General features: G+C 37.5%; 3 protein-coding genes across 3 annotated transcripts; 2 read left to right on the top strand and 1 right to left on the bottom strand.

Moving 5' to 3' along the window:
- Window positions 1-3,950: 3,950 nt before the first annotated feature.
- LOC130247055 (C3a anaphylatoxin chemotactic receptor-like) lies at window positions 3,951-5,071 on the top strand. The gene is made up of 2 exons (XM_056480235.1): window positions 3,951-4,493; window positions 4,592-5,071. The coding sequence occupies exons 1-2, from the start codon at window positions 3,951-3,953 to the stop codon at window positions 5,069-5,071; spliced, it is 1,023 nt and encodes a 340-aa protein (XP_056336210.1).
- A 9,698-nt stretch (window positions 5,072-14,769) lies between these two features.
- On the top strand, window positions 14,770-17,469 carry LOC130247056 (C3a anaphylatoxin chemotactic receptor-like). The gene is made up of 2 exons (XM_056480236.1): window positions 14,770-15,306; window positions 16,975-17,469. The coding sequence occupies exons 1-2, from the start codon at window positions 14,770-14,772 to the stop codon at window positions 17,467-17,469; spliced, it is 1,032 nt and encodes a 343-aa protein (XP_056336211.1).
- A 3,398-nt stretch (window positions 17,470-20,867) lies between these two features.
- lim2.4 (lens intrinsic membrane protein 2.4) lies at window positions 20,868-26,759 on the bottom strand. The gene is made up of 4 exons (XM_056480282.1): window positions 26,585-26,759; window positions 22,795-22,944; window positions 22,538-22,672; window positions 20,868-20,980 (listed from the first exon to the last, which is right to left on the bottom strand). Exons 1-4 carry the CDS (start codon window positions 26,757-26,759, stop codon window positions 20,919-20,921), a joined length of 522 nt encoding a protein of 173 aa, XP_056336257.1. The 3' UTR covers window positions 20,868-20,918.
- Between the last annotated feature and the right edge of the window lie 713 nt (window positions 26,760-27,472).

Consider the following 27,472-nt stretch of genomic DNA (forward strand, 5'->3'; position numbering starts at 1 on the left):
TGGTTAACGCCCCCTCCGTATTCCAAAACTTCATCCACGAAGTCCTCCGGGAGTTCCTCCATCTCTTCGTCATAGTCTACATCGATGATATCCTGATTTACTCCCGGAGTGAGGCCGAACATCGCCACCACGTTGCGGAGGTCCTGAAAACCCTCAGGAGACATCATTTGTATCTCAAGGCTGAAAAATGCTCCTTCCACTTACCATCTGTTCAGTTCTTGGGGTACATCATAGATCAGAGAGGGGTTCGTATGGACGAGGGGAAGGTTACCTCCGTCATCTCCAGGCCGGAACCCAGAACCATAAAGGAACTTCAACGTTTCCTAGGATTTGCCAATTTCTATCGACGTTTCATCCATAATTACAGTCTCATCACCGCTCCACTCACCAATCTGTTGAAAAAACAAACCCAAAACACTACCCTGGCCTCCCGAAGCCGCCGCAGCCTTCCAAGACCTCAAAGAATCCTTCACTCAAACCCCCCTGCTGACTCATCCCGATCCTGAATTACCGTTTGTAGTCGAAGTGGATGCATCGACCACCGGAGTGGGAGCCATTCTGTCCCAGTACCACGGTACTCCTCCATTACTCCATCCATGTGCCTATTTCTCCCGGAAGCTCAGCCCGGCGGAAAGGAACTACGACATCGGAAATCGAGAACTTCTGGCCATCAAGCTCGCCCTGGAGGAGTGGCGACACTGGTTGGAGGGGGCCAAACATTCATTCCAGGTGATCACAGATCATAAAAATCTCCAATACCTAAAAGATGCTAAAAGACTCTGTCCTCGTCAGGCCCGTTGGTCATTGTTCTTCTCCAGATTTCAGTTCTCTATCTCATATCGACCAGGATCAAAGAATATCCGAGCAGACGCACTTTCCAGAATCCACGACCAGCATGAGATTGAGACACCGGCCAAGATCCTTCCCGATCAGATCACTATCTGTCCCATCCAATGGTCCGCTCCTACAGTAACCGCCACTCCAGAATCCAGAACTCCGCCGGGCTGTCCCCCCAATCGACGTTTCATCCCTGAAAATCAACGGGTAGATCTCATTCATTCCAGCCATACATCTCTGGGCACAGGACATCCTGGGGCCAACAACACCCTCTCGCTGCTATCCCAACGCTTTTGGTGGCCGAACATGGCGAGGGATGTGAGAAGATACGTCCAAGGCTGCAGAGAATGCGCTATGGCGAAGAGTCCTCGCCATCTACCTGCTGGTAAACTCCATCCCTTGCCCATCCCAAACCGCCCCTGGTCACACCTAGGAGTTGACTTCATGACAGACCTCCCATTGTCTGAAGGTAACACCTGCATTCTAGTCATCATAGATCGATTCTCTAAATTCTGTCATTTGATTCCTTTGAAAGGTCTACCCACAGCCCTAGAGACCGCCGAAAACCTGTTCAACCACGTCTTTCGAAATTTTGGGTTACCAGAAGATATAGTCTCGGACCGAGGACCCCAATTTATATCCAGACTATGGAAAGCATTCTTCAGACTCCTAGGTGTGACCGTAAGCCTCTCGTCTGGCTATCACCCTCAAACCAACGGCCAGACAGAGAGGAAAATTCAGGAAGTGGGGCGGTTCCTCAGGACCTTCTGTCACGGTCACCAAAACTCCTGGAGCCAGTTTCTGGGCTGGGCGGAATATGCCCAGAATTCCCTGCGGCAACCTACCACCGGACTTACGCCATTCCAATGTATCCTAGGGTTCCAACCTCCACTCTTTCCATGGGATGGCGCACCATCTGATGTCCCCGCAGTGGATTACTGGTTCCGGGAGAGCGAGAGAGTCTGGTACGATGCTCATCACCATCTTCAGAGGGCAGTACGCAGAACAAAGGAGGTATCCGATAAGAGGAGGATTCCAGGTCCCATCTATACTCCAGGGCAGAAGGTCTGGCTTTCCACTCGAGATATCCGTTTGCGACTGCCCTCCCGAAAACTAAGTCCCAGATTTGTTGGTCCCTTCACCATCCTGGAACAGGTCAACCCCGTCACATATAAATTACAGTTACCTCCACAGTACAGAATCCACCCCACATTCCACGTGTCCCTTCTAAAACCCTTTCACGATCCTCTGATTCCCTCCACAGAGCCTGGTCATGAAGAGGAACCTCCTCCCCCACTGATGTTAGAAGAAGGGGCCATCTACCAAGTCAAGGACATCCTACGGTCCCGGCGTCGTGGTGGTCAGCTTGAATACCTCGTCGACTGGGAAGGATACGGTCCCGAAGAAAGGTCATGGGTCCCCAGATCCGATATATTAGATCCCGCACTTATGGAAGAGTTCCACTCCAATCACCCAGAATTTCCCGCACCTCGAGGACGAGGTAGACCACCACGACGTCGGAGGTTCAGGCCCTCAGGAGCGGGCCCTGGGGAGGGGGGTAATGTCACGGATTGGCCAGGCTCTTCCACCAATATCACGCATCGAGCACCTTCACCTGAGTATTAACCACGCACAGCTGCACCCAATCACTCCCATTCACTATATAAGCACACACCTCACTTCACTCATTGTCCGGTCTCGTTCCTACGAAGCGGACTCTGAGTGAACCACTTCCTAGGTTTCACTCCCCTGTGATCTCATCAAATATACTTACCTTAACTCTGTTTCCTTCCAGTCTGTCCAGTGTTCCCGGTGTCCTGTCAGCGTTGTGTGTCTCGTCAGTCTGTCTTCCCTGCAAGTCCTCTGGTGTGTGCATTCGGTCATCCTTCAGTGTCTATCCTCTCACCTGGCAAAGAGGATCATCAGTTCCTTCCAAACTCCATTCAACTCTCAATTATTATCCACTTTGCTCATCTGTTGTAATAAACATCATTTATACTTACACCCCTGTTTGTCCGTCTGCTTTCCATAACAGTAATACTCACTACTCCTTTACTCATACTTTGAGTAATATTTACAACACATACTTTTACTCTACTTGCATTACATTTTTAATCAAGTAATGGTATTTTAACTCAAGTATAAATTTTTAGTACTCTTTCCACCACTGGTTGTCACATGTCTGTATTACCATACATGTCTGTGTAACAAAAGATATGATGTGTAGATGTTAATAGTTCTAAACATTGGTGTATTAACACTATAAGGAAATATAGTCGTTTACCATAAAATATTTAAATTAAAGTACCGTAGATTTAACAAATAAAAACTGGCAACCATAGGTGCCTTTTTTTGCCATAAACTTTATGGATTTTATTTTTACACTGTAGGGAAGCACCAATCGCCTACAAGATTTTTATGATATCATATTTAGTATGACTGATAATGATATGAATAGATTTGATAGCCTTGTCTAAGACTGAATTTTATTTATATCGTATATCAGAACTGTTATTTTGGGATAAAACTTTTTGGGATAAAAATTTTTTGTTAAGATAAAGCAGCATTTGCCTTTGCTTTCAGCTCCTGAAATAGCTTATAAAACTTATAATTAGTGGTTCTGCTGTCATTAATGCAAAGTAATTCTACAGACGTTACAGTATATTGTCTTCATAAATATCATTTTAACATGATTATTTTCCATCCACATATGATGAACAGGTTACAACTGGTGTGGATCATTTACTATTTTTAAACATCAGCTGATGTCTAATTGTGGATAATGGCTTTTAGGGATTGAAACTCATGACTGGCTCATACATTATGTCATCCTCCTTCTTGTTAGTGCTTTTAGTTAACCACAGATTATCTATCTATACCAGATCAATGTGCATAGAATCACTAATTATTAATGAATTTCATTGTCTTTAGTCTTGCCAGCAATGTCCGGAATGGATGTGTTGATTGAATACACATGAAAGCACATTAAATAAAGTCATACGCTGTCTTCTGACCATTTTAAAAATTTGAGACAAATTTACTTACAGACGAGAATTATTTATGATTTAAACTGAAGTAGCATTTGCTGTCTTATCTGTCTTGACTGTAGAACGATGTCCAATGCAACTCGTCTCTTCCACTTTGTGGACACAAACCAGCATGTGAACACCACGGTGGACATTGAAGCCATTATGAATAAGGTCAGCACCGTCTTCCTCACTATCATCATTCTCCTCGGCACCACTGGGAACTCTGTGGTCATCTGGGTGGCTGGTTTTCGTATGAAGCCCAATGTCACTAATGTATGGTTGGTCAATCTTGCAGCAGCAGATCTGATCTTCTGCCTCGCACGAATCTCTTCACTCATCTCCAAAATCTTCTTTGATTACTGGCCGTTTGGACTCTTTCTCTGCAAGTTCAATGGTTTCTTCAAGTACGCCAACATGTTCTGCAGTGTTTTTCTTCTGGCTGTCATCAGTGTGGATCGAGCACTCTGCGTCTGGTGTCCGGTGTTCACCAGGGAACGACGGACAGTATGTGCTGCTCGTGTTGTCAGTGTGGGAGTTTGGATCATGGCTGTGATCTTTAGTTCTCCATACTTTGTTTATCGGCAAGTCTTTCCTGATAGGAACAACTTGAGCCAATGCTCATTGAAGGTTTGTTTTATGTACTTGTCTGCATAATCCTTTGATTTTAATATATTAAATTTATATATAGTACATATGTGAACTTGAATTTACATTTTTATTTGCAGGTGAAGGATGCTGGCAGTTTAGATAAGTATGTGTACCACTTTGTTCGTTTCATCTGTGGATTCCTGTTGCCCTTTCTGGTCATCGTTATCTGCTACACACTGGCTGCTGTTGGGATCCGCAGAACGAGACTATCCGGCAAATCAAGACCTCTTCGCATTCTTGCTGTTTTGGTCGGTGCCTTTTTCCTATGCTGGGCTCCATATCACTTTCTAGGGCTGGTCAAGTTGGTGAATGAGGAAAACTTGGCAGTGAAAATAGGATGGAGTATGACTTCAAACTTGGCATATTTTAACAGCTGCATTAACCCACTGCTGTACTTCTGTATGGGATTGGATGTTAGGCAGCTCTGTAAGCAAAGTTTGTCTGGGATTTTTCATAGAGCACTTACAGAGGAAGGTCAACATTTGTACAAGCAATCCATTAGGGAAGAAAGCTGCAGTTCCAAGACCGCAAGTGTTAAGTGTGTAAATAGAGTTTGAGAGTTTCTGCCCTCTCTCTGGTTCATCAAAGGGCGCAATTAGGGTTTTAAGCTCATCCACCTATAAATGCAATCCATTTAAAATAGGTTTTCAAAATCAGTAACAGTACATTTTATACAATATTTAAATTGTAATTTATGAAATTCATTGTATTTTGAATCCAATTTTCCTTTGTTATTACATGAAGTTGATGATGCTGAGTTAAAAATTAGGGATTCAGGTTACAATTCAATTAAACACTATCAAAACATCTTGATGGAAATTCAGTATAAAGTATACGGCTGAATCAGACTGTCAACATTTTATGCTAATGCAAATACCTCTACTGCTAAAATACAGCAAGCACATTTAGCAGACACAGAAATAACGGTAAATATCTGATAAGAACACACCTATTTTATATTGTCTTTAAGTGAGAAGAGGTGTGCACATATTGTAAATCTCAAAATGCAGACATATTTCATAAAAGTGAAATTTCAAAAAAAGATTATAATAATATTACACACAGTATATATTGCACAACACCCATAGTCTCCCGAAATAAAAGGATTAAGTGTACACTTTTGTCATTACTGAAACAATTGTCACTACCAAAATGTCACCAAAAATTCTGTCATCATTTACTCACCATACTTGTTTCAAACATTTGTGTGTTTCTTTTATCTGTTGAACAAAAATAAGATATTTTGAAAAACCATTGACTTTCATAGTATTTATTTCTCCTACTATGGAAGTCAATGGCTTCCAGCTGTCTTCAAAAACACAAAAAAAGAAACAGGTAAAGGTTGGAACAACTTGAGGGTGAGTAAATAGTGATTTACCCACAGTTTAATTTGTGGGTGAACTATCCCCTTAAAGTTATACACAGATTTTCAGATTTTTGAACCCATGTACCTTAACCAATCTATTCACCATGTAGCCATGAGAAAGAGGGACGGACATAGGTTTAATTTCTGATTTAAAAAATGATAAAACAAATCTCTCATCAAATGGACTAAGAATTTACGGTTTCAGTAGTGACATAAAAACATTGGACACATTTAAAAAAATAAAATGCAATTCTTTTTAAAAATTAAATAAAAAATTTTTATTTTTTGAACTTCACTTTTTAATAATAATCAAAACAATATTTTTAAATCAACAATGGGAAAAATACAAACATTATTTTAATATTATTTTTATAAGTTGAAATTTAGGTGTTCCTAAAACTCCCAATTGAAGGTACCCAATATATTACAATGTTATATTAATCTTTTTAATATTTTAAATAGTATTGTGGGTTTCAACGGATAGTGGAATGATCTATAGTAAACACCTATGAATGCTAAAATGTTTTCTTTAAATGTATTTTGAATGTGGGACAGCAGTTTGCGGGAATTCTGTAGAATGGGCCATATATGCAACATTATTAATGTGTGTTACTGCATCCAGCCATACTACATTTTGATGACTGTGTATGTCTGTTTGCTAGTTAGCATGATGATGCAGATAAGCCCTGATTTAGAAAGAGAAAGTATTGGCTTAGCATCTTGCATGAAGATACACATGATTAATTTTTTTTATTCTGCAACTGCAATGTTTACCTGAACAATAAATTTGTTCAACAATAAAACAATAAAAAACAACAAAAACAATAAAAAACTTAATCAAGCTAATTATCTTAACAAAAAAGTTTGTACTCTTTTTAAAAATTGACCCAAAAAGATTTTATTGAACAAAAACTGTTTTATGTTATTATAACGTAACCATAGCAACAGTGGTAACCAGAGCAGGTGGGTAAGAGGTAAGTGGGTAGCCTGAGCAAAATTACATTTTTAGTACTTTACATCTTTCATAATTGGTGTAAATGTTTGTCAGTTAGTAATGAAAATGCCTGTATATTACAAGTGTATCGTGCATTGTTTAAAGGTGCATCGCTTAAAGATGCCATAGAACAAAAATCTGAATATACGCATAACTTAATAATAAGAGTTCAGTACATGGAAATGGCATACTGTGAGCCAAAAACACCATTGTTTTCTTGTTAACATGTAAATCCTGTGAGTGTGAAGTACAGTTGAAAAACAGGCCAATCAGAACCAAAAACAGAAGGTGCGTCCCAAATCGCATACTCATGCACTATTCTATGCCATTTTGTAGTATAAATAGTGTAAGTAGTGCGTTCACACTGAAAACTCTAAATAATAATAAGTGCACTTTAATTACCCGGATGATGCACTCATTCAGCCGGTAAAATGAAGTGTGTAATGATGGATACTTCATGCACTCAACGACCGCAGGTTTGCTCACGTAGCGGAAGGGGCAGAGCCAGGGCCGGAGTGGGACTCCTATTCAGCCCTGGAGATTTAAGGCTTAGACCGGCCCACCCCAGTTCACGACTGACTATATTAAAAAAAGGTAATTTCCAATTTAGTTTCTAATGACACTATCACGTCTTTTTCAAGGAAACAGCTGCTTTAGAACTTCAAATGTTTTTCATTAGTATGAGAACATTAAAGGGTAGCTAAATCTCCAACACTATTCTTCAAAACATCACAATGTCCTTTCCTGCAATATCTGATTATATATTCTGTGCAAAATTCTTTTTATATATCCAGTACTTTGTAACGGTGGTCACACAAAAAAAAATAAATAAAATATGTACACCTACATAAGTAACCCAAACAGTAATATATGTCTTAACATATAAAAACTAAAAATAAATTACTTAGGTGAGGTTCAAATTCCGGTCGACATAATGCAACGTGCTGACCACTGGACCACAATGGTGCTATTATGCCAGTGCGTGTGGAAGAAAAAAGTATTGCACTGTCATCTGCAAGACTCTTAACCACAGTATTACTTTCTATTGATGACTTAATCTTTTTGTCCCCTTTTTGGATTTCTGATCAAATTATGTCAGATTTATAAATGTAGTTATTTGACTGTGAACAATGTTGTACTTTGATAGTCAATGGCTGCTAATATGATTTCGCTATTTAGAGTTTGCAAATAATACTTTTATGAAATTATATTATTAAGGAGAAAGTCTGAATATGCGAATATAAAACCAACTTTACCTCTATATGTAAGTTCACATACCCTGCCGTAAGTTCAGGTGTAGTTCGCTGTCAGAATGCTTGTTGGTAATTACCCAGGCCTTTAGCTCCGCCTTTTTTTCCTTGTCTTTGACTAGGCAGAACCTCGGTTTTTAGCACAACAAAGTTTTGAATCTGGTAATCATGGAACATTATTTCTTTCACATGACCACACAGAACAAAATTGTTGGCATCCAAAGACTTGTAGGCCTTGGCCATCCAAACACTTGGAGCTTCAATGTGATGCTTACAGTTGTGAACAATATTTATTGGGAGGGTGCTATCGCCGAATCACTGTGCTTATCACTGGGTGACACGTTTATATAATACACTTAAAGCACTGTGTAAATAACATATGTAATCAATATAACTTATTTCTAAGACAACAACAAACTCTGTACCGCATCGGACGTCATTCCCTCGCTGTAAATGCTAGCCCTCCTGGTTTTTTTCTGCCACCTCTTTGCAAGCACATCCTGAATGTTTACAAACATGGTAATTCGTCTATTATTTGATAGTTTGGTCATTTATTTCACTGACTTGGCAACCGTCAAACGTCATCAGGGAAACAGCTTGAATTTCCGCTTAGTAAAAAAAAATTGTGTTCCATTTGGGACGACACTACATACATATACTATGATTGAATGTGTAAGTGCATAAGTACATAGTGCATAGTGTATAGTGTGCCATTTGGGATGCATCTAGACTAATTATGGGATTATTATTATGACCGCCCCAGGCAGCACTCGACTTGCCACAATGTTTCCAAGTGAGATTACAACAATGATCATTTTCCCTTGTTTTAAATCTTGTATTATACTTAATACATATGTGGGACTCTTATTTTGAAAACAGGAAATTCTTTAATTAGTTCACCCAAATTTGCTACATATTTACTCACCTTTAAGTGGTTCCAAACACTGAAAAAGCTATTTTGAAAAAAAAGCTGAAAACCTGTAACCATTGTCTTCCAAAAAAAATGTATAAAAAAAATCTGGAACAAGTGAATGGTAGGTAAAGCTGCGGTCACACTGGGCTTTTCCTCCCACACTTTTCCACACTGGGCTTTTCCATTCATACGCACGCGAATGCGTTAGACCGGAAACGCGGGGTCACGCGTTAAGTTTCGCAGTTCACTTCGGTGCAAAGTTCAATCTTGGTGAACTCTGACCTGCGAAATCGCATCACTTGACAAATCGAGGATCAAAACATGACCTCTCTGGACAGAAATTTAATACATGGAGCAATCGCTCGCTTTTTTAAATGTCTAAACATCTTGTTTAATCCCGCCCCTTTTCGCAGCGCCGTACAACAGAATTTCGCACACACAAAGCCCAGTGTTAAGCTGCGGTCACACTGGGCTTTTGTCCCCATAGAATTCCATTGATACGCACGTGAATGTGTCAGACCGGAAATACAAGGCCATGCGTCACGTTTCGCAGGTCGCTACGGTGCAAAGTTCAAGCTTGGTGAACTCTGACCTGCAAAATCGCATCACTTGACTGCGTGAGACCAATCGAGGATCAAAACAAGACCTCTCTGGACAGAAATTTTAAACATGGAGCAATCGCTCGCTTTTTTTAATGTCTAATCATCTTGTTTAATCCCGCCCCTTTTCGCAGCACCGCACAACATAATTTCGCACACACAAAGCCCAGTGTGACCGCAGCTTTACCGTAGCTTAAATTATGACAAAAATCATTGGGGTGAACTATCACATTAAGGAGGAGTAAGCAGATCTGTTAAGCAGGAAGCCATGCATGACCGCAGAATGTTCACAGCTCATCAGAATGCAAGATGTGGGATATGTGGATTACAAATACATTCAATGGCACCCTAAAGAAGTAAAAGGTTTGGTTAAATGTATCTTTTGTTAGTTAAACCCAGTGGTGTTCAACCCTGTTCCTGGAGATCGACCTTGATCAGCTCCAACCCTGATCAAACACACCTGAACCAACTAATTAGGACCTGATCAGCACTTGATAATTACAGGCAGGTGTGTTTGATATGGGTTGCAACTGAAATCTGCAGGAAGGTCGATCTCCAGGATCAGGGTTTGTCACGCCTGGTTTACCCTGTATATTATGAAATTTGTCTCATATGTTAGAGGCATCAGAAACATGTGTTTGTTTGTATTGAGGTAACAAACACAACTGCTTAAGTGTTTAATGCATGTTTATGCATAATGTCATATCACTCAGCTCTTACTATAATTTTTCTGGATTCATACGATGCAAGTAAACTTCATAAGACTCACCTGTTTGTGTGGAGGTTGATATTAATTCCTGCTTGTGTTTTTATATACATTAAAACCTTGAAATACTACTTTAAATACGTCTCTGTAGGTCCTTTTTGTTGAGTATAAAAATAATTTAGCCAATAGGAGAAAACAAGGATTTTCTTGTGACATAAAGATAGCTCTCACAAGTGGACAACAGTAGAGATGCGAATGACCAACACAATCTCACTGCAATCTGTAACATTTTGATTTAGAGACTAATTCAAATGCATTCGTACGATCTCATTTGTACAATTTAGTACGATTTGCTCATCCCCCTATGACGATTGGATTTAGGAACGGGGTTGGGTTCCACACCTCCTTTTTACAATCGGACATTTTCATACGACTAAAGCTGCGGTCACACTTGACTTTTCCACTTGACGAATGCGTCAGACCGGAAACGCAGGGTCATGCATCAAGTTTCGCATGTTGCTGCGGTGCAAAGTTCAAGCTTGGTGAACTCTGACCTGCGAAATCGCATCACTTGACTGCGTGAGATCAATCGAGGATCAAAACAGGACCCCTCTGGACAGAAATTTAAAACATGGAGCAATCGCTGGCTTTTTTAAATGTCTAATCATCTTGTTTAATCCTGCCCTTTTTCGCAGTGCCGCACGACAGAATTTCGCACGCACAAAGCCCGGTGTGACCGTAGCTTAAACTGACCTAGCGTAAAATACTTTCTCATGAGATCAGGCTGGAATGACAGTCTCATTTAAAGTTTTTCTCCCCGACCCTCCCCTTCATTTTTCCTCTCTTGTCAGATGGGATGGGTGGCCAAATCAAAGGCCAACTTTGGCCCGTGCGCCCTAGTTTAGGCATCTCTGGTTTTGAGCTTGTCCACTTTTGACCAGATCCAAAGGTGGTCGAAAATGCATTCAAAGCTAGTTGTGGCTGCTAAACATTATATATACTTTCTCTATTGAGCTCATTCATGAAACCAGTAGCTGGAAATACTGATTTAAACTGTCGTTGCTTATCTTAGGTTTTGTATTAGAGGCAAAGAAAAATGTATAATGTATAAAATCTCAACAGTACCAATATGTTTACCAATAAAGTACCAATAAAAATAGTTTTTGAAATATGGCTCATATTGTTTCATTCTTTTAAACAGCAGACCACATTCAGTGCCAATGATCTAAGGTTTTTCATTAGATACATGTGTGTGAAAGTTTTATTTTATGTGTAAAGTGTCCACCAGAAGTGGTGTTAGTGAGACCAGCAGGGGGTGCTCAATCTGCAATCTGTGTGGGTCCTAATGCCCCAGTATATTGATGGGGACGCCGTCTTTTGGATGAGACATTAAACAAATGTCCCGACTCTCTGTAGTCGTTAAAAATCCCAGGATGTCCTTAGATTAGATTAGGGGTATAATCCCAAATTTGCTCACTGGCCTCTGTCCATCATGGCCTCCTAACCATATCATAACTGGCTTCATCACTCAGTCTACTCTCCACCAATCAGCTAGTGTGTGGTGTGCATTCTGACGATGCTGCACACTGGGGGTGGATGACGAGATTCCCTCCAAAAATGTGTAAGATGCTTTAGTACCCAGAAAAGGGCTATATAAATGTAAGAAATTATTATTATTATTATTATTATTGAAGAAACATTCAGAAATGCAAGTTTAAACCTCGAAATCTTTGGATAATGCATGCTTTCGATGATCATTGATGATTTTGTGGGCATTTTTGCATGATCAATTCCTCTTATCCTTTGCACATTGTTTTTAATTTACCTAATTTAACAACTTTGATGTTCTAAAATATTTAAGCGAATTTTATAAAAAAACAACACCATATATACACACTATTTATATTAAAACTGTAAAACAAAAAAGAGTAAAGAGTGGAAAGAATAAAGTGCCTCGGTAGGAGTTCGGAAATAATCATGCTTGTGGATGATTTTTGTAGGATCAATTTAGAAAGAAGGGGTTGAAACTGGACGAAACAGTGTGTAGTGTGGATTCCACTTGTTATTGGATTGACGAAAACGCATCTCAATAGGTGCAAACAGAGCCTAACAATTATGCTGCGGTCACACTATAGTTTGTGCGTACGAAATTCTGTTGTACAGCGCTGAGAAAATGGGCGGGATTAAACAAGATAATTAGACATTAAAAAAAGAGAGCGATTGGTCCATGTTTTGATCTTCGGTTGGTCTCATGCAGTCACGTGATGCGATTTCGCAGGCCAGAGTTCACCAAGCTTGAACTTTCCAAAGCAGCAAAGTGTGAAACTTGCCACACGACCTTTCATTTCCATCTGACGCATTCGCGTGTGCATGAATGTAAGTCTATGGGGAGAAAAGTGCAGAGTGACCGCAGCCTAAATCTACTAATTTTGTTAAGTGAAGTTTATTTATAAACAAATTTTGAGAGGATCACGTGATTACGATTGATCACGGCTGGTCCCGCATTAACTAACGCTTGATTCAACAATCAGATGATTCCTAACTCACTATAAATTACCAGAGTTTTTTGCTTCAGGTATCTTTGCCTTGAAGAATCCCACTTCCACTCCTACTCCTCCAACTTTCCTTTATAAGGTGGCATGGTGGCCCAGTGGTTAGCACTGATGCCTTACAGCAAGAACGTCACTGATTTAAATCTTTAACAGACCAGTTGTTGTTTCTGTGCGGAGTTTACACATACACCCAGCGCTCATGTGGGTTTCCCCTGGGTTCTCCGGTTTCCTCCCACAGTCCAAAACAATCCATCACAAGTGAATTGATCAATCTAAAAAATTTTTTTAAATTATGAGCACTTTAAGAGCTCATAACCAGCAGTATAGCTCTATATAGCAATTTATAATCTGTCATCAGCTCTAAATAAGGGGAGAGTTCTCGAGACCTACCTGCAAATGGGGGGGAGCCCCGGGCTCGAGAATCTTAGGAGCTCAGGGCTCTCTTGCGGGACAGCAAAATTATTTTGCAAGTGTGTATTTCAAAGTACACCATTCTGTGTGTGTGTGTGTGTGTGTGTGTGTGTGTGTGTGTGTGTGCGTGTGCGTGTGTGTGTGATTTGCTTGATGACTACTATTCATGACTTTCAAATATAGTCAACACCAACAAAATCATATCAGGGCCAATTCCTAGGGTTGGAGATTGACCTTTAAACCCATTTCTGGAGATTTTTTGTGTTTACCTAATCAGTATATTTTTTATTTAGATATCAGAGAACAATTTAACATAGCATATGAATGCATTCTATGGCAGACCCTTTTAATATTATATTTTCATCAGTCAAGGGTGATGAACGTGAACGCTACAGCTCTTTTAAAGCTTTGGTTGAAGTTGAACATCACTTTTATTCATACTGTAGGGTGGGTCCAAATCGCAAGACAATGTCAGATACGGTAAGTGCCATATGCAAATAGACCATGAATACATTTCCATAAATGTGTTTCTGTTTTACCTTCCGCTCATGCTTAGAGAAGATATTTATTGATGACCATGAATCTAAAATACACCCATAAGCAGAAATGAGCTTACCCTGGCGTGATGTCAGTAAAATACCCACTATATATTTCTGGCATAACAATATCACATTTTATTCATGCAAAGCTCTTGTTGACTTGTTCAAGAAGGATTACTGCAGTAGTGTACACTAAAGATAATATTTGATGCAGTTTACAGGTAAGAAAAGCATCCATTTCAAACCTAATGAAACCATCCTTAACATTCATTGCAATTCTTTGCTGTTGTTCTTGTTGTTTTCAGGTGATGCACTGTTTTTCCTCTGATATTTTTGTATTCTGTAATTATCTACATAACTTTTAAAAGTACTTTGCAAAAACGTGCATAATTTTCTGAAATGTAAAATGCTTGTATCTCTGATTAAAACAGAAACCCTCAAAATCTAGACCTGTGAATCCTTCCACTTTCAAAAAATAACTACTCCTATTGCAAGGGTACCCAAACTTGGTCCTGGAGGGCCGGTGTCCTGCAAAGTTTAGTTCCAACCCCAATCAGACACACTGGGGCTAGCTAATCAAGCCCTTACTAGGCTTTCTAAAAACATCCGTGTAGGTGTGTTATGGCAAGTTGGAGCTAAAATCTGCAGGATACCGGCCCTCCAGGATCGAGTTTGAGCAACCCTGTGCTTTTGTATTTAATTTGCAGCAACAACACAAATGCTATAACAATTTATAAAGGGACTTCTCTCGTCTGATAAAAAATTAATGAGGAACTTGAAAATGTTTGAGCATTTAAGAAATTCCTGTGGGAGCCCATGGCATATTAATATTCATAATTGGATTATACATTAACAGAAATTAAGAAAGATCTATTGTTAAATAGAAAATCTGTCTTTTAATTCTTTTTAAAGTCTCGGTTATAGAATGATGTCCAATGCAACTCCTCTCCTCCACTCAAACCCACATGTGAACACCACGGTGGACATTGATGCCGTTATGAATAAGGTCAGCACTGTTTTCCTCACCATCATCATTCTTCTCGGCACCACTGGGAATTCTGTAGTCATTTGGGTGGCTCGTTTTCGTATGAAGCCCAACGTCACCAATGTATTTTTGGTCAACCTCGCAGTAGCAGATCTGATCTTCTGCTTGACACAAATCTCCTGGCTAATCAAAGATATTTTCTTTGACTACTGGCCGTTTGGACTCTTTGTTTGCAAGTTCAATGGTTTCTTCAAGTACGCCAACATGTTCTGCAGTGTTTTTCTTCTGGCTGTCATCAGTGTGGATCGAGCACTCTGCGTCTGGCGTCCGGTGTTCACCAGGAAACGACGGAAAATATGTGCTGCTCGTTTGATCAGTGTGGGAGTTTGGATCACAGCTGGGATCTTTAGTTCACCATACTTTGTTTACCGGCAAATCGTTCCTGATAAGAAGAACTTGAGCCAATGCTTATTCAAGGTTTGTTTTACTTACAGTCTTGCATATTAATATATAATAATTATATACAGTGGTGTGAAAAAGTGTTTGTATAGAAACGTTAGAAATTTCTAGTATTTAAATTTCTAGCATACCAGCAAGTATGGCTGAAGGAAAAAAAAACAAAGACTTTGGTGTGGCCTGGTCAAAGTCCTGACTTGAATCTAATTGAGATGCTGTGGTGCCACATGACCTTAAAAAGGTTCTTGCTCAAAAACTCTCCAGTGTGGCTGAATTACAAAAATTCTCCAATGATGAGAAGGTCGAAATTCCTCCACAGCATTGTAATAGACTCATTGCAAGCAGTGGTGTAAAGTAACAAATTACAAATACTCAAACTACTGTAATTGAGTAGTTTTTCTCAGGAATTGTAATTTACTAAGTAGTTTTAAAAATGTTAAATATTTTTACTTTCCCTTGAGTACATTTTTAGTGCTGTATCTGTACTTTTACTCCACTACTTTTCTTCAACCTGCAGTCACCACTTTATATTTTCTTGTCTATGGGGATTAGAAAAATCAGTCCTGTGATTTCTGTCCAATCAAATCACACAAAGAAGGTAAATCTCCTCATAATGAACTACCTCAAGACATGGGCGATTTATAATTGCAGCAAACTGTTTGGAAGCATTAAAAGTGTCCAAGAAGATGTCCAAAATCTTAACACACAGTGACTCAGAGACTGTTTAGATGCATGTCGCAACAGATGTTTACTGTATGATGACCGAAATGGCCTTAAACACCCAGCTGTCACAAGACTTCTACATGATGTCACATTGACATTGTACCCCAACGTCATGGGGACAATGCATTTTGTTTGGAAATGAAAATTGGTTTGACGTCAGAACCCAACTATCCACATCTAATGATGTTACAGCTTGATGTTGTGTGGACATTACCACTATGACATCTATCAGACGTTGGATTTTAGTTGCCATACCTGATGAATAAATGTCAGTATTTGATGTCAATATGACGTTGGTTTAAGATGTTGGATTTTGGTCACTTTCTAACAACCTAAAATCAACCAAATAACAACGTAATTTAACGTCGTTTTTGGACATCAAAATAACATTGTCCTTAGACGCTGGCTAGACATTTAATTTTGGTCACCTGACGTCACGACCTAAATCTAACCTAATATTAACATCTTATGACGTTGTGTGCCTGCTAAGCAATAACTAAATGCACAGAATGTTATGTTTACTCACATCCACAAATATTGCATCATTGTAAATGCATCATCATTTTAAAGAGTAATACTCACTACTCTTGAGTTTTTTGAAAGGTCTAATTTTCACTTATACTTTGACATATTTACAAAAGATATTTTCATGCTACTTGCATTACATTTTTAGGCAAGCAATGGTACTTCTACATAGGTATGATTTTTCAGTACTCTTTTCTCCACTGATTGCAAGTTATCGAAAATGCTTGATTTCAGTTGTTGCCAAACACTTTTTCACACAGTGCTTTGTAGTTTTGGATTTTGTGCTCCCTTAATAGTAAAAACCTTAATTTAAAAACTGCATGTGTTTACTTGTGTTATATTTGACGAATACTTAAACTTGTTTGATGATGTGTTTATATATATATATATGTATATATATCATATATGTGAAGGTGTATTTACAGTACACTTCAATTGCAGGTGAATGGAACAGCTGAGAGTGACAATGCAGCAAAGTATGCCTACTACTTTGTTCGTTTCATCTGTGGATTCCTGTTGCCCTTTCTGGTCATCTTTATCTGCTACACACTGGCTGCTATTGGGATCCGCAGAACGAGACTTTCTGGCAAATCAAGGCCTCTTCACATTCTTGCTGTTTTGGTCTGTGCCTTTTTCCTATGCTGGGCTCCATATCATTTTCTAAGGCTGGTCAGGTTTGTAGATGAAGACAATGAGGTGGTAAAATTAGGATGGAGAATGGTTTCAGACTTAACCTATCTTAACAGCTGCATTAACCCAGTGTTGTACCTCTTCGTGGGACTGGATGTTAGGCAGCTCTGTAAGCAAAGTCTGTTTGGGATTTTTCATAGAGCACTTACAGAGGAAGCCCATAATCGGTCACAGCTGTCCACTAGAGAAGAAAGCTGTAATTCCTTTCCAAAGGCTGCAGGTGTTAAGTGTGTAAATAGAGTTTAAGAGTTTGTACTTTCTCTCTTGTTTGTTTGTCTGGTCCATTAAATAGCACAAAGTGTTGTATAGGGAAAGGGGAGAAATCTGTCACTTTGTCTGGGCTTCTGGGGGACATTCAACAATTGCATCATTTGTGCATGGAAGTTCATTAATTCAAATGCAAATATGCGGCGCAATGCTTGCTTTTTACAGGCATGCCTAGAACATAGTGAGTTGAAAACTTCTCAACTTTTCAGAATGCCATAAGGTCACCACAAGTCATGTGACAAGAACCAATTAGCTTCACACATTGTATGGAATATACACATTTCAGTAATATGTACAGTAACAAGTAGACTATTTACCTCAGACAAATATACTTTTCACCTTAAGTAAAACTTGTATCAGAGCTACAGTAAGGGTTTGTCAGTGGCGGATCCACAGAGAGCACTTGGTAGCTTAATGACAGATGCCACTGAAGCACAAGCTCAGAAGTGCATTGAAATTGGTGAAGGAATTGGCACGGCTCGTGTTTTCTATGCACTTTTATTAATATGTGAAAGATTCTTTTGCAGTAGTTTGACATTCCACTTTTTATGAAATTCCAGTTAAGATGTTATATACAGTTAGGGCCATAAAAATTTGGACATCGACAATTCTAGCATTTTTGGCTCTATACACCAACACAATCGATTTGAAATGAAACAAACCAGATGTGCTTTAACTGCGAACTGTCAGCTTTAATTTGAGGGTATTTACATCCAAAAGTAGGTGAACAGTGTTGGAATTACAACAGTTTGCATATGTGCCTCCCACTTGTTAAGGATCCAAAAGTAATTGCACAGAATAATAATCATAAACCAAACTTTCATTTTTTAATACTTGGTTGCAAATCCTTTGCAGTCAAATACATCCTGAAGTCTAGAATGCAGAGACATCACCAGACGCTGGGTTTCATTCCAGGTGATGCTCTGCCAGGCCTCAACTGTCTTCAGTTCCTGCTTATTCTTGGGGCATTTTCCCTTCAGTTTTGTCTTCAGCAAGTGAAATGCAAGCTCAATCGGATTCAGATCAGGTGATTGACTTGGCCATTGCATTACATTCCACTTCCTTCCCTTCAAAAACTCTTTGGTTGCTTTTGCAGTATGCTTTGGGTCATTCTTCATCTGCACTGTGAAGCGCCATCCAATGAATTCTGAAGCATTTGACCTAATATAAACAGAAAATATTGCTGAAACACTTCAGAATTCATCCCGCTGCTTTTGTCAGCAGTCACATCATCAATAAATACAAGTGTAGCAGGTCCATTGACAGCCATACATGCCCATGCCATGTCACTACTACCACCATGCTTCACTGCTTAGGATCATGAGCAGTTACTTTCCTTCTCCATACTCTTCTATTCCCAAAACTCCAGTACAAGTTGATCTTTTATAACTCTAATCTGGCCTTCCTGTTTTTGAGGCTTACCAATGGTTTACATCTTGTGGTGAACCCTCTGTATTCACTCTAGAGTAGTCTTCTCTTGATCGTTGACTCTGACACACATTCACCTACCTTCTGGAGAGTGTTCTTGATCTGGCCAACTGTTGTGAAGGGTGTTTTCTTCACAAGGGAAAGAATTCTTTGGTCATCCATCACAGTTGTTTCCATGGTCTTCCGGTGTTGCTGAGCTCACTGGTGCGTTCTTTCTTTTTAAAAATGTTTCAAGCAATTGTTATGGCCACGCCTAATGTTTTTGCTTTCTCTCTGATGGGTTTGTTTTGTTTTTTCAGCCTAATGATGGCTTGCTTGACTGATAGTGACCGCTTTTTGGATCCCATCTTGAGAGTTAACTAACAGATTCCAAATGCAAATAGCACACTTGAAATGAACTCTAGACCTTTTATCTGCTCATCATAATTGGGATAATGAGGGGAATAACACACACCTGGCCATGGAACAGCTTAGAAGCCAATTGTCCAATTAGTTTTGGACCCTTAACAAGTGGGAGGCACATATTCAAACTGATGTAATTCCTACAGCGTTCACCTGATTTGGATGTAAATACCCTCTAATTAAAGCTGACAGTCTGCAGTTAAAGCACATCTTGTTCATTTAATTTCAAATTGATTGTGTCGGTGTATAGAGCCAAAAATGTTAGAATTGTGTCGATGTCCAAATATTTATGGACCTGACTGTATGTAATATGATTAATGTGTGTTACTACATTTCGATGACTGTATAAGTCTGCCTGTCTCTTTTTGCTTGTTAGCTTGATGTAGATATAAGCTTGATGTAGATATAAGCTCTGATGCAAAAAGAGAAAGTATTGGCTTAATGTCTTGCATAAAAATGTTTCACAACAAATAATAACAAGTATACCCCAATTTTTATACTCTAGGGTGGGGTAGAGTACTAGGGTCACTGAATCACAAAACATTTTTGAGTGTCAGATAAGTTAAGTGTAAATGAATATTAAAATATGCTACATATGTGCGAATGAGCTTTAAAATATGCTCAAATGCGAATGAGCATTAAAATAAACCCATGAATACATTTTCTGTAAATATGTTTCCGTTTTACCTTCCCCTTTGTGCTTAGAGAAGATATTTAAAGAAAAGAAGACACAATAAAAATACACAAGAATAAACAGAAATTAGCTCACCCTGGTGTGATGTCAATGAAACAGTACTATATATTTACTGAGAAGAATTACTGCAGCAGTAAATTGACACACAAACATACATGATGGAGTTTATAGGGTAAGAAAAATCTCTCAGAAACTAGTGATGTTGGTCTGTGAGAGACCAGTGATGACAGAAGATTGCCCATTGGACAAAAAATATATCATAAATGTACATTTGTAAGATTTAAAAGCACTGGGACAATGAAAAAGAGCCCCAATAAAGCGAATATCCTGCAAACAAACTAACAAATAAATAAAATACCAATGTCAATGCACATTTACTGGTCTAAAAATGCACTCTGTTTGAATCTTTTACCTTTTTTCTTCTTCTCATTTATTTTTTTATCTTTCGTGTTTAACACAGGATGTGCAATGCTTGCTGATTATGTAATTAGCGTGAAACTGCAAGTCTCATACTTGTGGGCGCATGGTGAAATAAATGCTTACAAGTTGTAAAGCAGCTGCCAGACTGAAATTTTATATACCACAACAGTTACATAACATTGCACTCTTGGCATTAAATTGCAGTCCATTTATCGCAATGCCACAAGAATTTCACAGAAAATGGTTTGATTTGATGAAAAGTTTTATTGAAAAAAATTATGAAAAGTGAAATAGACATCTGTGAAGACTGGTATATTTATCTGTGCAGGATTATACAAATATATTTGCATATGTAAAAAAAAAACCTTTAATGCTATCTTTAATATGCTAGTGTGTGTTTTGCAGTGTTTTAAAGGCATAATGTTAAAAGGCATTCATCGTATATCTGCTAAATTATGCTGCTTGCAGTTTTCCTTTTTTCAGATTAGCGACTTCCGACCACTCTCCTGGATTCATACATTCTGTGGGCACACATGTAGAATATACCTGCAAAAGACACATTTTAAATTGTAAACATTCAATATTCAGATATTCATTTTCCTTTGACGTAGTCCCTTTATTTATCAGGGGTTGCCACAGCGGAAATGTACAACCTAAAATGAAACAAAGATTGAATATTTACTACAATTAATAAAGAGAGCTCCTCATCATTGGGATTTATTACTCCAAATATTCCAACAATGATTATATGAGTTAACTTATAGAACATATTTAAACGGTAAAACCCAAAAAGTTAAGGTAACTCAAATCATTTGAGAAAAACGATTGCAACAAACCATTTAAACTTAAATTTGAACTTAATCCATTTGAGCAAAAGAAGCAATTTGAGCACAGTAAAACCCGATAAATGATGGGAATTCAAACCAACTGAGTACTGTAAAACCCAATAAGTTAAGTTAATTCAAACCGTTTGAGGAAACCGATTCCTACAAACCATTTGAGTTAAAAAACTAATCTATATGAGTACTGTGAACTTACTCCATTTAAGTTGAAGTAATGAAGTATTTAATTAACTCATACCTTCAACACTGAGTTCAAAACTCTTTTACAAATTAATTAACTTTCAGTAAATTGTGAGTTAACTACACTCATTTAATTTGATAAAGTTGACTGTTGGGTTTTACAGTGCAATGACAACATCTTATGTTGTAATGACTGAAGGTGCTAAATGAATGTCTAACATCATATCAACATAAATCCCCCATCATTTGACTGATCTAAATGTCTCTGATTGGCTATTGTGTTCATAAGATTAGAAATGTGTATGATTGGCTGTAAAAAAAAAGAAGAAGAAGAAGCAGCAAGAAACAGGATGCAACATGCACCACATTTGACAACTGCACCATGAAAAGAGCAGCATGAAAAGTGTGAATATCATCAAATTTAGATACAAAAATGTTGTACATATTGCATTATACTAAACCAAGAAATATGATGCAACATGCTTGTCTAAAATTAATGCACAGAATTTGCACTTTTCATTCGCTGTAACATTTCACTTTGATGATACAGGGGGATTTTATTTCTATGCACACCCACAGTTGTATTGCTAGTAAGTGTAAAAGTAAATATGTGAGAGTTAAATTTGAGATTGGTCTTGCATACACTTCCCTGTTTCACTTTTGTGACAGAATAATATCATGAAGTCCATCAAAGTCATTTCAACCACATCCTGAGACATTCTTTTAACACCCTGTATAAACTTCACTTTATATTCTGACATTTGAAGAACTTCTTTAACGGGTCAATATTTTCGGTCACACTTTATTTTGATGGTCAAATTGTTCAATTTAAGTTACATTGGGTCTACATGTCAAGTATTTCTCATTAGATTATAAGTAGACTGTTAGGTTGGGGTTAGGGTTAGGATTAGGGTTAGTGTAAGTATGACATGTACGTGCAAAATTTCTTATATTAAGTTAATTGTCTGTTGAAGGAGCAGTATCAACAGATATTAAGCAGACAGTCTACTAATACTCAAATGGACCATCAAAATAAAGTGCTACCATATTTTCCCTTAAAATAACTGTCTAAGTGTGTCACCTGCAAAGAATGTCATGAGCATGGCCACCCATCCCAGTATGTAGGACCAGGAGAAGCGCCAGTCTCCGAATCGCTTGCCCAGGAAGCTTAAGGTTACTCCGGTGTAGATCGCCATAGCCAGCAGCACGAAGAAAGCTGTGTGTGAGCAAAACCATTGATTAAATATATAAACTGAAAAAAGTAGCAGCATCAGTATCTGATTTTGGCCATTTATGCATCAAATTCCCTTTCTATGACTCATTGTGTTTGTGACTTACTGGAGATGAAGAACATGATTCCTGCAGCGAAGGAACGACTGAATCTCTCAAAGGCAGAAAAATGGGCAAATGAGAGGATGCCTGCCATGATGCCCGCAAAACACGCCATTCCTGATAAGATCATGAACGCACGTGTGGCATTCCAGTATGCTGGGGACAGAAACAAGAAATGATCACAAAACAGCAGTGAAGACTGGTATCCTGTTTTCTTGACACTGTTTGTCTGTTTTTTCTTTCTTTTTACATTTGGGGCCAGATTTACCAACAGCTTTCATCAGTAAAAACCTCTAAAAAAAAACTCAAAAAGTATAGATCTACTGTATTTTGTTGTTGTTTTTGTTGTTGTTGTTGTTGTTGTTTGGCTGACCAGAAGGATTTTTTTATTTTTGGGGGGAGGAGAGATTTAATAATAAATCATGCAATATACGTTTTGCAATCTACTGGTCAACAAATATCTGATACGTTTTTTACTGTGATTCACAAGTGGTTAAAAACATGTCTAAACCAATTTTATGCCTGACATTCATATAAAAGGGTGATTTTAAAAAATATATATATTGTACTGTACTCACGATATTCCATTGTATATTATTCCCAGATAACATCCGCTGAAACTAATAACACAAGCTCATCGGGGTACTACGAATTATCTTGACCATATTATTAGTATATTCATATACTTAATTTTTTATCTGCTAGTCAGCTGTTCACGGCTGTTTGGCGCCATCTTGTGTCTGAATAACACGCAGAATAGTGCAGACTGGCATTTAGACGATGTTCGTTTTGCAAGTTTAACTTTTTAATAAACAAGTTAGTGAAATATTTTAGGTCAGTGATGTTTTGTGTCTAATTGACTACTTTTGCGGTAAATACCTGTGGAATAATTCAGCCTGATCTCACGAGGAAACGTAAGTATTTTACATTTTGTTAGTTTAGTGGCTAATTCATAATAATTTGTACAAGTTCAGTCGTACGAAAATGTACGATTTTAAACCCCTAAACCCAACCGTCATTGGTGGATAAGCAAATCGGACTAAACTGAATAAATGAGATTGTACAGATTCATACGAATTAGCCACTAAAATAAAAAGTTACGAATTGCCATGAGATTGTGTTGAGTAAGCGGGATTATGTACATTTAGGCGTTTTTAGGCCCTACAAAAAACGCTTTTTGCGGGACTACTGATAAGTTTTTTGGGCTTTAATCAGTGAGAACAACTGCTTAGATATTAAATATGCCTTGCATATTGGTAAGTAAATCACACTATTTGTAATCTTGGTTTTATTGGTCATAGATGTGCCACAACATCCGCCATCTTAGAACAGTGAGCTACCACAATAAATTTTTTTAAAGATGCCACAACACTGCACAGCACAACTTCTGATTATAAAAACTAATAAGAAACAATATAAATTTTGGGAATTCATTAACTTTCCAATTAATTAATTGAAATAAAAATTAACAGATCATAACCTCTCGGTATGGTTTCTGTGATTGTTTCTAAAGAGCAGCTGAAAACTAGGAATGGCCTAGATACCTTTTTTTCTCATTCAAAACATAATGGATACATTTTGTTACAGTTTTATTACACAATGATTTACATGACACTTATTGGCATATTTTGTATGAATGTATGTGTTTGTATGAATTAGCCACTGATTCGCCAAGCCAGTGTAGCTAATAAAATTTTAATGAACGATCGCATTAAAAAAATCCTTAAGTAATTAGGAGTAAGTAGTATATAGTTTTTGAACCATACTATAATAAGGTGTATTATACTGTATATTGGTACTGTACAGATGCTTGCAAAAGAAATGTATGCTGGAGAACATTGTTGAAGATGCGTGTTTTTTTATGTTTTTTTATGTGGGCATCAGATGCTCTAAAAATAGACATGATTGCTTTTTCATATGAAATATTGATTCATGATGTCAACCCAAACATAATTTCCACAAGTTTAGATTTGTTTGTTTGTTTTATTTTTTATTTATTTTTTATTTTAGTGTGTTTTGTAATTCCTAAGAATTTATAGCAATATGCAGTCCCTTTCCATTCTTGTGTAATTCATATGTTGTAGCTATTATTGTATAACTAAGCAAAAGAGCTAGCGACTCTATTTTTAATTCATGTAGTTTTTAAAAATAATAACGCAGAGGTGAAAAGTTAATAAATCTAGAATAAAAATGTTTTGTAAATAAAAAAAGATTGTGGAGGGGGTGGACTTTGTTTTAAAATGTTTTTTAAAAATCTGTTTAAAACAGGCCAATTCGCTGCACATTGTACATTTATGATTTAAAAAATTGTAATAAGATACTGTTTTCTTATATTTATTCTTTGTCAGGTCGTCAAGATGCACATTTACGTATTGCAGTTACCAGCGCAACATGCAAGCATTGTACTTCCATAGTAAACATGAGACAAAGAGACTAAAAATTTAAGCGCAAAACTGGAATATGGCATAAAACATTTTCAAATAGTGCTGCTGTGCTAGGAAAGTTGGCCTTTTTTCTTGTATAATAAATTATTTGTACCTCAGAAGACGAAGACAAAGCGCACTTTTGGAGACGAAAGACCACAGCCGCCAACAGCAGTTTTGGGAAGTAATAATACCAAAGCTCTTTGATGATGGACTTTGGCTGAAGAATTTTAGAATGACCAAAACAACAATACAGATGTTGTGCGCTGCCCATTAACGCCATTCAATCACTTCCAATTAAGTTATCACATGATCTATTAAAACAAAATCACATGACTTTTTTATGTGCATGCTGGAATTTATTTGGTAAATGTGTTTCCATTATAGTTCATGTGCATTTTTTTTCTCATCAGATAAAAAGATTTTTTCATTTTCAAACTTTATGCATTTCTAGCTAGTTCCAATTTATAGTTGATAGTTGTGCATAAAAGTAGGTGAATGGTAATAGCTATTGGCAAACAAAGTTGTTTTCGCTGGGAATTTTTTGGAGGTGCACAAAAGTGTTCTTGGAGCTTCACATGGAATGTTTTGTCTTTTTGCCTGTTCTAGACTTTGAACATCTCAGGAGCGTTGCTGTCTATGGAGGATAAGGGAGCTCTCGGATTTCATTTTAAATGTCTTAATTTGTGTTCTGGAGATAAATGAAGATCGCAGGGGATTGAAATAACATGAGGGTGAGTAATTAATAACTGAATTTTCATTTTCAGATGACCTAATTCTTTAAAACAACTTGAAATTCAGTGATCAATTTAATACATACCTACTTTAAGTGCGCTCTGGCTAAATGTGAGATGCAAAACTGCAAGCTTCTCTGAATTTTGCACCATTTGCTTGATTTTGCGTAAAATTGCTAGTTAAATATATATAAAATATGATTTTTTTGTGTCTTTAAATTTGCTTATTTTCAGTAAATCTCCTCTCCCATCTTTACATAATTACCATCTCACTCTACTTACATATTTTACAGATCATTTAGTAAATCTGGCCATTAATAAAAAAAAAAAAAAACAGTCCCTGCAGATTCACCTTGAACGAACCACAGTACAGCTCCTGTAATCTCAGATGCCATCTTATGAGACCAGGGGTACTTTGAAGCACCTGTTCAGAATACGACTGTGCAAGGCTCAGACAACACAAACCAGTGCATAGAGCTCTGTATAGTTAAAAACAACAAACCACTGCCATCTATAGGCAACAAATGGTCTAAAAGCTCAAATGCAGGTGCCGCTTATTTTGTATAATGATGTCAGTGGCACTAAATCTGACTTTAAATTTAACACTGATTTAAAATAGTTATGAATCAATTTACTTACCTATGCTTGCTGTCTGCATGTAACACTTGTTGGCCATGCAGTACCTCCACAGGCCCTGGTGGGCATAGCTGCCTGACAGGCGATACTGCATCCAGTAGTCTGTCGCCGTGGAGACCACTATGAGGATGTTGCCCACAATGGCACAGAACAGACCGCCGCCCATAAAGCTGTACATCCTGACACACGCTGAGACTTTGCAGCAAGGAGATATACACTAAACACATAGGACAAATTAGATATATTGTTTGGCATACTGTATATTTTTAATAAATGGCAAAATAATTATACATTAAATATAATTAATTATATTTTAATTATTATGAATAAATTATTATTAGTTTATATTAATTTTTTTTCTTTTTAAAATAACTATTTTTTAGAAACTGTGAATACATTTTGTATTTTCAATTTTTATTTATTTAAATTTTTTATTTTTTTCCCCTCTCTATCTCCATTGTAGTATATGGTTGTTATTGTTAATGTTTATGTCTGTAAAATGTCAAAAAAATACTTCACAATATATTAAAATACATTTTAAAATGAATACAGTTTACAAAGACATAATAAGCAACACATTGAATTAAAACTTTAAAGAATTTTGAAGAAGAAAAGTTGGTTATTGTTATTTTTTTGTAATTTTCTTGTACTTTTTTGTACTCTTTGTGTTTTATTCACAACTTCTAAATAACTAAATACATAAATACATACAGAGAATTGCTAAATAAATTAGGCAAATTATTAATGTCCATACACTTATTAAAAAAACTTTTTAAAATTCAGTTTGCTAAACATGACAGAACATTAATATGAATACATGAAAGATATTCCGTTAAACCCTTATGTGCTGTTGGGGATGTTTTCATCCACTCTGGGGTGATTTTGAGTCTT

The sequence above is a fragment of the Danio aesculapii genome, chromosome 19, assembly GCF_903798145.1.
Source record: "Danio aesculapii chromosome 19, fDanAes4.1, whole genome shotgun sequence".
NCBI classification, from domain to species: domain Eukaryota; kingdom Metazoa; phylum Chordata; class Actinopteri; order Cypriniformes; family Danionidae; genus Danio; species Danio aesculapii.